The following is a 14,216-nucleotide window of genomic DNA, read 5'->3' on the forward strand; positions in this document are numbered from 1 at the left end:
GCATTATTTACAGTGACGCTACTTGTATTTACAAAATGCAACCCAGGACCTGTGATTGTTCTTTGGTGGGGGGGGGGGGGGGGGGAGAGACAGCCTGTGCTGCATCGACGCACCAGAAAGCACCAAAACGCACCATCAAGCACCAATCGGTGCACAGTCACCACAGTTCAATATAAAAAAACCAAAAAAACCCCTGGTGCCGGTCTTCCTCTTCGGCTCCCTCTGCTGGCCATTGTCGTTCTTCCAGATGTTGTCTTTCTTCTTTGCTGGTGGCCTATTTGGACATAATAAAATGACATGCACAAAACTGTCCACTGTTCTTTTTATTTATGGCCCACAGGGTCGACTATGTGTGGTTCACCTGTATGGCATAGGTGCCATGTTACCAAGGTCCGCCAGCAAGATCTCGGGCCATCATGGCCGGTTCCAGCAGATGGGCCATGCCCCAACCCATGGGGTCCATAAGTGGTGCATCGATGCAGACAGCTTCTTGCGAGAGTTCTGGCACACAATGGCGGACTCCCGCACGCTCCACTCGGTGCCCAGTGGCGCACAGTCCTCGGGTGGGAGACAAGGGGTGGGGGGAAGAAGACAGGTGAGCGAGGGGTAAGGTCACAAGGGTACACATCAACAAGGCAATGCAAGACGAGGTGCGTACGGAGAGCGAAGTGAGAAAGCCTGTCCCTACCGTACGTCACCCCCCCTGTTACCTACTCTACCCTTGCCCTTAACCCATATGTACAAAAATCTTTAACACATTTACAAATTCGTCGCTACCGTCACGTCTTCCCCATATTTCCCCTATACCAAATTCGTCCCCACAATCCCTCTAACCAAATTTGCCATCACCCAATTCATCATCAATCCTCATAAGGAGGGAGAGATGGAACAACAAAGCACAATGTCACACCCACGTCATGATGCGTCTCACATTCCAAACATTTGCACAACAAAATAATAAAAACATGGCATGGTGCAGAGTTCTGTCACCCCAGGTGAGTGGATGTAGATGGTGCGAGGAGATTCTTGATCCTAACTACTTCCTAAATGACCTTAATACACTTTACACTACCCGGGGTCTTTCCCTGCCAAACCATTGGCCATCTTACTCTATGCGGTTTTAAGAACCAAATTCCCATTGACCAAACTGTGGTGCTTCATCAATTTGGGGTCTCACTCCCCCGATTCAACTCCCTGTGCCCTTGCACAATTTCAAGACTGGGTCGTGTGGCTCTCCCAGCAGGTCTACCCACCTGCACACCTCCACCACTGTAGTTGCCTCCGAGCTTACCTGCTCCTCACCCTAACCTATCTAACTGGGGAAGGCCCTCTGGCGCTCTCCCCACTCGGTGCCCTCTGGCACTGGGCTACCCGGGTCCGTCCTCCGGATCCTCGGGCACCATCCACAACTTTACCGGCTCCCAGAGCCCACCTGCGGCCTCACCTGGCCGACATCCTAACAGTGGCGGAGTGCCCATTCAACTACACACACTAACAGGCCACACGCCCAGCCATTTCCACGTCACTAATGCACCCATCCAAACACCATTCTTCCACCACGCACCACAGATGCCAATATCCAGCCACAATTTACCTGTACCCTCTACCTAACACTTACACTACCCTCCCCGGGTATTTGTGATGGGGTCCATCCTCCTTTCCCCCATCCACACCTTCGCACCATCCACTCCACTCCACAGTTTCCACCATACTCACTCCACGACCATCCATTCCATACTCCATATATTCCAGACCATTTATTCCATACAACCATGCTCACCTGTATTGGCACACCTGTGCCATCACTCGTACACCTGGTGCTTCCTGCACCCTCCTTCCTCCAGGACCATTTGCTCAACACAATACGCAATCACCACTACTCAGTCATACACTGCTCCATACACCTGTTCGATCCTCAAACACTCACACGGCATCATCTGCTCTACCTGGTGCCCTGCTAAAACTCGCGCTTCCCCGTCTTCCCTTTAAACTATTGCGCTCCCTCGTTATTATCATCCAACTACCCTCTCTATGTCCCCAACTACCTGTCCAAAGTCGCCACTTAACCTTACCGTTACCTATGGTCATCTCTAGGTCCCTACCATTTTATCCTAACCCGCCCTGGCTGGTTTTCACTGCCAAACCCCATAAACTATAGCTCCTTTGCCCCCGCTATGTGAGAGATGGCAAAGTTGCCATCCCACCACATCGGGCATGTCCGACTATAAATTTTGCTCACCAAATTCCAGCCAATCAAAAATTTTCCAATCACTGCCAATCCTTCTACCAATCCTTTGCCAATCATCAAATTTTGCTTTTCAAATTCACTATTTTCAATTTCGGATCCAAAACACTATCATCATTACAGTCCCTCGTCTCTGACTGACCGACGGGGTCCCTGACGCTGCCCAGCTACCTCCGGAAAGGCAGGTGCACAGCCCCGTTCGTACCGCGGACAGATGTTAATTGCCGAGCGGTTTTAGCAACCGCGGCACGAACTATTAACAGAAACTAGACCCGATCCTTGAACGTTGGCCAAATCGTGCCACAGGTTTTCAATGGGGAAAAGACAAAGACGAAGGATGTGAAGAAGAGGAAGACAGCAGTAGGAAATACGAATATGATTTATTTATACCTATTATGTACACAATGAAAAGTAACCAAGGAGGAGGAAAGATAATAAAATAAAATACAGAAGAAGAAGAGACACAGTGCAAATTAGCTTACCTACTACAGTCTTACTTAACCCAGGGACAAGACAAAAGACAGACTACAAGCACACTTACACGGGGGATGATGACAGGAATGGCAGGAGGTGGATGGCTGGAGGGAGAGGAAGGTTCAGCTGGACGCTGGCTGGGGCTTGATCCTGCACGGGACGTCGGCCTGGACCTCGACGGCCACCGATGCCACCGCAAACTGGTTCCCGCCTAGCAGCGAGTCAAAGCTGCCTTGTGGAGTCAACGCTGCCTGGTGGAGTCAAAGCTGCCTGGTGGAGTCAACGCTGCCTGGTACTGCTCGTGGGGCTCTGTCACTTCCTTCCTCTGGACTCATCTGCCGCATCTCTCTCTCCCTGACCCCGACTACTCAAAGGCTTCTGCGCGCGCTTTTGTTGCGCCTGGGGCGATCAAGCCGCCGACCTCCAGGACACGCCCATCGGCGAGCTCGCCTCGGCCCTGATTGGCCGCGAGGGCCCACCGATCCCGCCCCCAGAGGAGGCGTTGGCAAGGCCACACCTTGTTCCTGGCGCTGGGCTGACTCCTCCCACCCACCTTCTGCTACGAGATGACCTCGTGCTCAATGGAGTCTTGCAGCGAAAAACACGGTCCCAAAGCAGCAGCGGCGAATGCAGAAAACCGCCCAATGCAGTTGGCAATTGATGACAAAAGGGGAATGCGAAGGGAATCTACCTTATTTGAATTCGGTGCAATGGAGTGTCAATTAATGGAAGACAAAGCCTTAATCTAATACACATAATAAGGAGATAACTACTGAACAGGGAGATCTATGATTTGCTACGTGATTGTATATGGAATAACTACGGTAACGACCTTTGACCTTTATACACCAAATGGAGGAAGGAGGGTGATATTACAACAATTAAACACAATTCTCATATCCATACCAATATATATATATATATATATATATATATATATATATATATACACAGAACAAGTGAAGTACCCGTGCTGTAGCATAGATGGAAGGCCTCAGGCAAACAGACAATGCAGAAACGGCGAATGGCAAATGATGAACCAATATATTCCACATTCCTGTGCCACCTTCAGTCGAACGTCAAGCATGGACAGCGGGTTCATGAATGACTTGGGTAAAAAACTTACTGCAGCTGAATGTTTCTACACGCGGTCAATGGAGAAACTGCAAATGGTGAATCCACGAGTCTCACGGGTGGAAACCCTCACATCATTTCCTCATTCTCCTTTAAACTCAATCTCTCTATATTATCATTCTCATCACAAATTAATGCCATAGTATTAATATAACAAAATACAATGTTGCAAACACTCGTGAGTCGTGAGGTAAATGAATATAAACGTCGTTCTCATGTGATAATCAATACAGACGAGTCTGCCGGTGAGCAAGGGCGGACAGCTAACACCTCGTACAGATGGAAAGTCGAATCTTAATTGTGTTGAGAGATGTATATGTTGTTACATTTGTAGTGGGTATGCAATACCGTAGTCCAAGTAGAATGCATAGATTAGTGTGCTCTGAAGAAACGTGAAGTTGTGTAGAAGTGAAGTGAAGTTCATTTCATTATGTGTTGTGTGAAGTGAAGAAGAAGAAACCTCGATGTATCATAAGTAGGAAATTTGTGTAGACAGATGTCGTGTAAGTGTATCTTCGTCCCCATGAGAGGGTTGGGGTTTATTAATTAGCGAGGGATTAGGGTAAATTACTCCCCTGTATGTAATTGCCTCTGTAATGTTTTCCTGTGTTCCTTATGACACCGCACTACACCCACCTTATAAGAAATCGGCCATTAACCACACTAATTAAAAACCAACTGGAAACAAGACATTGAGCACTATCGCTGATAACACCGACTTGGTGAGCAGACAGGCACAGGCAGGGCCATGAGCCACGCCCCAAAGAGCAGTGATTGATCCAGAATTTGGGTCAAGTAAGGATGGCTAAGATGGGACTCGCTGATAGGAGCGGAGGCGGAGACGTTGTGAGATGACGTCAGAGCCTGGACTATAAAGGAACACTCAGCCGACATTTTCTCCTCTTGGCTTTGACGAAGAACGATCGAGTCCCGACTCCTCTCTTGGCTTTTTCCTCTTCTTGATTGCCGCTCTCCTCTTCTTCGTCTCTCTTGGGTCCAGACTTTGTTGGCGAACGGTCGCACTTTCCTCTCTTGCGCAAGGAGGATTCATCACGGGCGGTCGTGTTCCGACATCTTGATTGTGGTCGTGAGGAAGCAGAACTGCGGACTGAGAACTGTGGTTTCCCAAGCAAGAACGTCGAGTGGACAGGCGCTGCCTGCTCATTCGCTTCGCGCGCGGAGCCTGGAGTGAGCAGGCTGTGCAGGAGGCCTACTTCGTGCCAACAAGCACGTTTTCAAGCGCAAAGATGCCAAGGCCTCAAACGGTCTTGACGATTCCTGACGAGATACACCAGCTGCTTTGAGCTAAGTGCCACAAACAACACATATTTATTCTTCAGTTATTTTATCCTTTGTCTGCATTCGGGTCTACGTGGGAGCGCTCCAATTAAAAATATAGTTTTATCGTGTTTTCTTTGTTACCGGCATTTCCTTTAATGAACCGATATTTTTGTACATTCTAATTCCGTGGCAGTTTGAGTTGATTTATTGCAGGGTCGAGGACGTCGGGTGGACTCGTGAAGGTCAGCTCTTCGGCTTCCCCCCCTCCACACCACCCACCCCCACCCCCTCCCATGCGTATTCTCCACTATATTTTGACTGAACGCCTCGGAGTGTTAAGCTCGTTTGGTCATCTGTGTCACCCCTTGGTGTTCCCCACACCAAGGGGTAGTCACACGACAATATATATATATAGGTATAGATATATATATATATATATATATATATATATGTCAAGAAACAGCTCTTGGCTCTTAAAAGAAGTTTCACCAATAGCTTGAGAATGACGAAGCTTTATTAAAATACCACTTATACAGATCCGGAGGAAGCGAACTTCTACAGCACGAACCAGCTTCATGCCACGTCCAGCCTTCCTGAAAAATGCATTGATTCACAGTCCGCTTAAATAGGGACACGTTTATCAGAAAATCTCCGAGAGAACAAAGGAACTACGAGAGTTCCTCCCACCGTTATCCCTAGCCCCCACCGTCATCCGTTCTTTCATCTTGGGGGAGTGCAGCACGCACCGTTTATCATCCGGACCAGATGTGGTTTCAAGGCTCCGAGGCGACAGAAAATGTAACTCACTGAAGGGAGAGTGCATTCTTTGGTTCCTGATAAGACCGTAAAGTGACTGAGGTTGCTCTGATGGGTCCCAGGTGCAAAAGGCACCTTCAGTTCACATTTCTCTTTTAAACATAAGTTCGAAGCATGTTTATTGTAACTCAGGCGCCGCTGTGATTATATGAAATATAATTAATGTTTTAATGATCTATCAAAAGGTTTATGTCTGCAATCCAAGCATTCTACATAAAGCTACACATTCCACGCGCGTATAAGCGTTCTCCTGCCAGCGGCTCGAGGCGCCGTCTGCGAATCAAAGAGGGATTTTACGACCGGACTTATCTAGCCTCGAAAGGGCACATGTATACGAGCCATTTGTCCAGCACGACCGAAGCGAGTATTTTCTCATTTTAGACTAAAGCGAAGCGGAAAACCCTTTATTCACTTATGAAATAGCATTTTTAAACAACATTTAAATCATAACATATTATTCGGCCGACGTCTATAAGATAACATTAAGCAATAACAAATCTATGACCTGACATTCCTTCCTCTTGTCTCGTCGAGACAAAGTATCTCAAGAGACAACGTGCCACATCGGGCTTTATTGAAAAATAATTGTGTAATGCGGGTATCTCCCAAGGGCATACCGTGCGCCCATAGCGCCTCGCCCGTGCATTTGGCGAACGTGTCGTGCGGTGCGTGCTTGGAGCCTGAGGGCTCAGAACATGAAAGTCCATTAACGTTTCGGATCCACAACGAAGGCGTCTGGTCCAGATGAGGTTCTGCCCCGCCAGGGGGCCACCACCTCCCCTGCGGAACTTGCTCCCCCCACCCTTTGCAGACGCGGTCCTTGCAGATCTTCGAAGTTAATCAACGATCATGCCCATGAGATCTCTCACGTGCTGCTGTTCTGGGGAATACATAATGTCGTCAGTATCTTGTGTCTCATTTTCCTGGTCAGGGTACAGAGCGTAAAAATCCGATTCACTTGAAGCATTTGAACTTAAAACATATGAAGCAAAGAGAGGAACTTCCTTTAGGTCAAAGTCTCCCATGGGCGCCTGGTCGGCTTGCGGGTCTAGGATATCCACGTCGGGTCCCTCGACCGCCAGACCCAGCGTCGCAATCAGATCCATAGTTGGGTCGGAAGGGGGTGTACAGCTGTCAGCTTGTAATACATAAGCAGCGTTAGCCAGTACACGCAAGGGGTTTATAGCACAAGTATCACAGTCATCACAGACATCATTACAGGCAGCAGCCAGTTCCCACATGGGATCAACACAAGTATCACAGTCATCACAAAATTCAATACAATTTTCTGGAGCGCTGGTCACATCTGCCTCGTTGAAGGACCCAGTCAGGTCGACGGCCTTTGTGGTCAGAACCATAGTCGTTGTCGGCGGCTTCTTCACTTTCCATCCTGTAAAATACTTTCTCATACAGAGGAGGACTAGAGATTTCATTAGTGCCCCCCCAATTACTACCCCGATTATCACGGCCAGTGCGGTCAATAACCACTTCACTATGGTGCCCGTCCATCCCCGGAACCAGTCAGTGAGCCAGCTAAATTTATAAGAATTCTCGCGCGCGATCCGATCGATCGTCAGGGCGTGGCTAGTTTCCCTTAGTCTCACTATTGCGGCTGACACTCCTTCCGACGGATCAGGTATGTAAGTGCAACATTTTCCCTCTATTATTCCGCATACCCCTCCTTTCTCTGCCAGGAGCATGTCCAAAGCCACCCGATTCTGCATCACCATTGTACGCATGTGAATTACCGTGTCCAATAGTATATCATGAGCCGTAGCGGTGTCGTTTGCCACCTTTTCTAGGGCCAAAGCCAATTTATCTATCCGGAAACTATCCATGACTGTGCCCGCTCCTGGGAAGAAGAAACCAAACACCTTTTCCCATAGGCTCCCGTGTAGTTTAGTGGTTCCATCTTCGTTCATGACTGACCTCTTATAACGCCTGTCCAAGGACTTTGGGTCTAGCTCATCCAGTATCTCAACGTCAGGAAGGACTGAACCCAGATAACATGTGCCCCCCCAATTATTTGGTAAATAGGGGTAAGCCTTGTCGCCGCATATAAACATTGTCCCATGGGGTGGGACCAGGTGGGTGGATAAGCACCGGAGTCCCTTTACCACCCCATTAATCCTACTAACCCCCCTAGAGAATGTTATAGCCGTTATGTTGTGGTTGTGTTTATCTTGCAGTACTATTCGTAATGTAATCCCCGAGCTCCCTTGTCCCAGCTTCCCGGGGAGAGTGTAGGCGCATTCTGATTCTCCCATACGCAAGTGGCCGGAACCCTGGAGGCAGACCGTCCCTTTCTGTGGTTTGACCCAGACGGGGGCAGGCCTCTCGGCCACGTGGGCAATCATTGACGGGCGATAATTAAATTGTCGATTGCAACTCTTGCCGTTGTCAACCCCTTCTCTTTCCAGCGTGGTGACTAAACATGGGGAATCGATAGGTTGTGAGCAGAGGTCATTGAGGGACAGAGGTAGCACTATCATGTGTATTCCTGTGGTGCCTGCTTGGGGAAAGTGCATGCACGACCAGCAGTGTGTCCTATTTTGAATTGTTGCCACCTCCCTGGCCACTTTCCAATATGTGTTTTCCCCCTTCTTTGGGGCCTTATCCTGAGGGTGTGGCGTGAGTATGTATTCGATGCATGGTGTGTGTTTAGTTTCGCCACTGGCCGCTCCAGGGGTCCAGACGCTGCACCGGACCTGCATAGTCATGCCTTTCTCTAGGCGCGTGCGTGTTTGTAGCTTAAAATCAGGGGTTCCCCATTTGTATCCTGGTTGGGCCAAGGTCTCAATGCTAGCTTGCCCGTTTTCCCGGAACTCTCGTTGCTTTTGTAGTACAATGCCAACGCGTCCAGGCCCTGCCGACAGTGCTAGCCATTTTACGCTTACCCAATTTGTGTGCAGGGCTTTCTGTTCGAAACATGGTAGTGATACTCTTTGTCCCCATGTTACGGTGAGGTGTCGGGTTTCGTTTTCGCATCTATTGGAATCGGAGCTTCCCCTAGCTGCTGTCGCTATCAATAGTATCGTACCTATGATTAGGCCCATCCTTACTGTGGTTGCTGTGGTGTAGTGTCTGGTGCTTGTATGGCCAACTTACAGTGCGTGGCGTGGATCCACGAGGTCTTGCCCTCGCAAAAGACAGCCGTTGGTGTAGTCAGCAACACCTGGACTGGTCCCTTCCACCTTGGTTCCAAGGCGTTCTTGCAGGTGAAGTGCTCCACGAACACCTGGTCTTTTCCCTCTGGTGGGACACCTGGTCCACAAGCGCCCTGGGAACACCTGGTCTCCAGGTCTCCAATTCATAGATTCAATTCATTCAATTCATAGTTTCATAGAACACCTGGTCTCCAATTTCCTAATCCACTTTTTCCAAGTGGATCCAATTTTATCCAATATTCGATTTTAAATTCAATCCAATTCAATCCAATCCAATTCAAATTAAATTCAATCCTTCTCTCAGCATCCCCTTTGCCTGTTTCCTACATCAATAATAAATCAAAAATAAAAATTAAACGAAAATTACTTCAGCTAGAGTTTCAACTAGAATTACCACAAACAAACCACCGTTAACCTCCATTAACACAAACAAACCACCATTAACCTCCATGAACCTCCCCCTATTATTTATTTATTTTCACGAATAAACAAATAATAGAAATAACCTGGTCTAATTCCAATTCCAATTATGGTCCGTTCTGGTGTCTGGTCACACACAATGTTTTCTCACCCACTGTGATTCGCTCAAAATAGATTCTCACTGTTGTTATGTCTGAAATTCGTCTCATGAAAACCCATTCAAGAGTCCGGTGTAACAGACAGACAAACACATAGACACGCCGAAGACCCCAGGGTACCCATCAAACTAGCTTGTCCGCAGATTCACAACACAGCGAAACATGTAACTTTACTAAAATAATCACTTACTCATAACTAATACTCATACCACTAATTACTCATAATAACTCATAATTACTTATGTAATTACTCATGCCAATACTTACTCAAAATAATGTAATATCCCAATCTTCACCCCCTATGCAAATCGAAGCACCCCGGACAATCCACAACCAATATCAACCACTGTAGCCGCCTTCCCGACTCCAGGCAGCCACACACAGCCGCATACATCTCCACCCACGTCACACAAGACAACAGCCAACGAGTGTGTCCACCACACAGAAACCTTTGGCAATGCAACAACCGAACTCACAGACAACCAACAACCAAAACATCCAATCCATCTCCATGGCTCACCAAGCGGTTCCAACTTAATTGTTGATATATATATATTGTTGCGGACGCGGTTAAAGATGTTATTTACCGAGCGGTTGGTATTACCGCGACCGAACAGTTATTCCCCGACTAATACCCGATTTGCCCCAAACCTTGGCCGGATCGCGCCACCGCTATTCAATCGGGAAAACTCTAAAGCGACCGAATGCAAAGAGGAAAACGAAGGCAAAGAAAGGTTTGGAAATACTACTAAATTTATTTACTATTCACACACATAAGCAAAAAGACAGCAGTCACGTTTATTTACAAGCACATGAGACGCAGGTGACACAGTGAAAATACTAGCTTATACAGACTTATTGTTACTACCCAGGGACAAGACAAAAGACAGAATACGAGCACACTTACACGGGGAATGATGATAGGGATGGCAGGTGGGTGGCTGGTGGATGGCTGGCGGGATAGGGAGGTCCAACTAGTTCTGCAGCTGATCGACTCATGGGCAGCCGCCGCTCCTTCGCGGCCCTGCTCCAAACTGCCGTCCAGGCCTCACGCTGCTGTGGCTGCAGTTTCGGTGGCTCCAGCTGCAGCAAATGCAGATTCAGTGGCTCGAGCTGCAGCAAGTGCAGTTTCGGTGGCTCGAGCTGCAGTTCAACCCTGGACTTCTCTCGCAGTTTCTCCGTCAAAGCTCATCTCTCTTGTCTGCCTCTGGGAAAACGCCCTGCCGTGGGTTATATAGGCCCCACCCCTCAACCTTCGCGAACCTCCTCGATGTTTCTTTCCACACCCTCTCCAAGTCCAACCCCTTGTTCGTGGTTGGTTGAGTGGGGCTGACTCACTCCTCCCCTCTATGACGAGGTGGGGACCCGCCTTTCTTCCCCAACCCTGCCTCGTGGTCAATGGCGGCAATTGTTGGAGCGGAGGTAGTTTCCAATCGACGAAAGGGGGAATGGAGGTTTTTGGGAATGGGAATGAAGGGAATCTATCTCTTTCACTGGTGCAATGGAGTATTTAAATTAATGGGAGACACAGCCTTACCCTAAAACACATAATAAGATATAAGCTATCGAACAGGGGTATTCTATGATTAGCTGTGGTGTGGGTGCTCTATGGACTAATTATGGGACGCCCTTTGACCTTTACACAGCTCCGGAGGCAGGAGGCGCAGAATAACCAATATTAATAATAAAGCACAATCAAAAAAAATACAGTCCTCATATCTGCAACAATATATATATATATATATATATATATATATATATATATATATATATATATATATATATATATATATATACACACACACATATATATATATATATATATATATATATATATATATATATATATATATATATACGTATATATATATATATATATATATATATATATATATATATATATATATATGTATATATATATATATATATATATATAGATAGATAGATAGATAGATATATATACAGATATATAGATACGCATTATCTCCGGATACACATATATATCGGACTTCCGGTCCCTCGAGCGACGGGGCTTGCTGCGATCTCTCCACGGCATCAAAGTTTGAGTGTTTTCCCGTTCGTTTCTTTGTCAAATTTCGCTGGGTATTTTGTTGTGTATGTGTTATTGTGTGTTTCTATTTGGTTTTGGTTTTGTAGTTGTTGCAAATTTGTGTGTAATTAGTCGTTTCTTTGTTCGCGCCTCGTGCGCCTCGTGCGACCTGGTGTCTCGTGCGGCCTCCTCGTCTCGACTTGTGCCCCGCCCCCTATATCTCGTTTTTCTTTCACCTCTGCTCCTGCTTTCTCAAATCCACGTTCTCACTTAGAGACTTTTCCCAGATTGTTTTTCATGGTTTTGTTTAAATATTTATTTAAATATTGTTGCGGATATGAGGATTGCATTTTTTTGATTGTGTGTATTGTATTGTGGTAAATTGTTGTGTAACATTGTTTGAATATGGCCCCTCCTGCCTCCAGAGTTGTGTAAAGGTAAAAAGGGCGTCCCGGTAGTTATTCCATGAAACACCACATTGAAGGACACGATAAAACCCTTGTTCAGTAGCTTATATCTTATTATGTGTTTTAGGGTAAGGCCTTGTCTTCCATTAAAATAATACTCCATTGCACCGAATCAATTAAGAATAGCTCCCCTTCAATACTTCCATTTCCCAGCCAAACTCTCCATCTGCGGGTAAAGCAGTTCACAAGCGTGGGGTGCACGCCCTCTCGTTTCGCTGCTATAGTGAATATGTGCTCCGTGCTCTGTTTGAACAGGAGGGGCGGGGTCGCCCGGGAGAGGCAAGCCCAGGGCGCGCCACGAAGGGCGGGGCTGTTCAGCCCCATGCCCAAATAAGGAAACAAGCCCGTGGCTCGCCACGAGGGGCGTGCCGTCGGCGCCATGCCCAAATAAGGAGACAAGCCCGTGGGATTACCATACAAGGTCACGAAACAGAGCACGGGGGGGAGGGCGGTACCGAAACCGAGGAGGGCGTGTCAGACCCGCGCTGAAGGTATGATAGAAGGGTGCGACGATCGCTGGGACAAGCTACACCAGGGATACGGCAGATGAGTCCAGGTGCGTAAGAGGGTTGGCAGTCCACCGGGAGAGAGTTCAGAGTTGCACCGGAGTTGCGTGAGAGATACGAAAAGCCTTTGACAAAGAGCCGCTTCAACCAGCCCCGTTTCAACCAGCCGTGTGAAGCCCTGACGGGGCAGCGAGTGACCCTGCCGGCGTGCGCTGTAGAGCCGAATACAAGGAGCTGCCGGCGTGCGCTGTAAAGCCGAATACAAGGAGCTGCCGGCGTGCGCTGTAAAGCCGAATACAAGGAGCTGCTGGCTCCTCGCTTCCCGCCCGGAGTGGACCTGCTCGCTGTGCCCTGTGATCCCACCTGCTCATCCCTCCAAACGATTCCTACCCTTCCATCCATTTGCGTACGTGAGTTTGTTCTGTTCGTGCTGTCCTGGGTAGTAAACTAAGTCAGTATAAGCTAGTAATTTGCACTGTGTTACCTGCTTTTTCATGTCCGCTGTAAATACCCGTGACTGCTCTTTTTGCTTATGTGTGTGCACTGTGCAAATCTATCTATAATTCCAGTAATCTCTGTACGTTTGTACGTCTGTACGTTTGTCTGTGACCGCTGTTTCTCGACAACCACGGGTCCGATATACTTTTAACTTGCCAGGTATATTGCTGGGGACCCGAGGATGTGCCTTTTCAAGGTTTCATATTAATCGGACAATTACTTACCGAGCTATGTCCAAAAAACGATTCAACCAATCAGAGAGCAGCGAACTATCGCGTGTGCCGAACGTGGCGGACACACTCTGCCTCGGATGGCACATTTGAGAGCGTATTCATTTATTTCACGTTTGCAAACTATGTTGGCGTTAAACTATGTTTTAAAACTAATAAAAACGAATTTGCGATTCATTCGCTTTCCTGCGCGTTTGTGCACGCGATGGCGATTTCTTTACCAAACTCCGGAAGCCGTTCGCTTTGGACCAAACCATTTCATGTAAATAGAGGGGGGGGATTGTCACCGGACTCGCAAGCCGTTCGCTTTGGACCAAACCATTTCATGTAAATAGAGGGGGGGGGATATAATTTTAGATATAGATATAGTACGGGCAATGCCCTAGTAATAATAAACCCCGTTACTCTTCTGTACGTCTTCTTCTTCTTCCTCTTTGCATTCGTCGTCTTAGTCTTTTCCCCATTGAATATCTGTGGCGCGATACGGCCAACGTTTGGGTGAATCGGGTTTAGTCGGGGAACAACTGTTCGGTCGCGGAGCCTCCGCTCGGCAAGCATACCATCCTTAACCGCGTACTGTAACAATATGTTTATACCGCAGCCGTGATGCTGACGCCGCCCTCCCCCCCACCCCCCAGAATTTCCATGTGTTAAACGTTTCCCGGTGTGTACCCTGGATAAGAATAGGTACGCCGTATCCCTGCGTGTCGTAAGAGGCGACTAAGAGGGTTGGCGTCAAGAAGGGCATCCGGCCATAAAAAGATTGCCTC

At 47.7% G+C, this 14,216-nt stretch overlaps 2 protein-coding genes across 8 annotated transcripts in view; both read left to right on the plus strand.

Annotated features, from left to right (window-relative positions):
* The window catches only part of ADK (adenosine kinase), a 171,840-nt gene extending 164,330 nt beyond the window's left edge, over positions 1-7,510 (plus strand). For all 6 annotated transcript variants that reach the window (XM_078782888.1, XM_078782893.1, XM_078782894.1 and 3 more), the window contains one exon: positions 7,314-7,510. In XM_078782888.1, the coding sequence (XP_078639014.1) occupies positions 7,314-7,495 (182 nt within the window). In that variant the 3' untranslated portion in view covers positions 7,496-7,510. The remainder of the gene's footprint in view (positions 1-7,313) is intronic.
* POPDC3 (popeye domain cAMP effector 3) overlaps positions 1-14,216 on the plus strand; it is an 86,942-nt gene that overhangs the window by 44,114 nt on the left and 28,612 nt on the right. The gene's annotated exons all lie outside the window — the stretch shown is intronic.

This window comes from Myxine glutinosa, chromosome 8 (genome assembly GCF_964187855.1).
Source record: "Myxine glutinosa chromosome 8, kmMyxGlut1.1, whole genome shotgun sequence".
NCBI lineage: Eukaryota > Metazoa > Chordata > Myxini > Myxiniformes > Myxinidae > Myxine > Myxine glutinosa.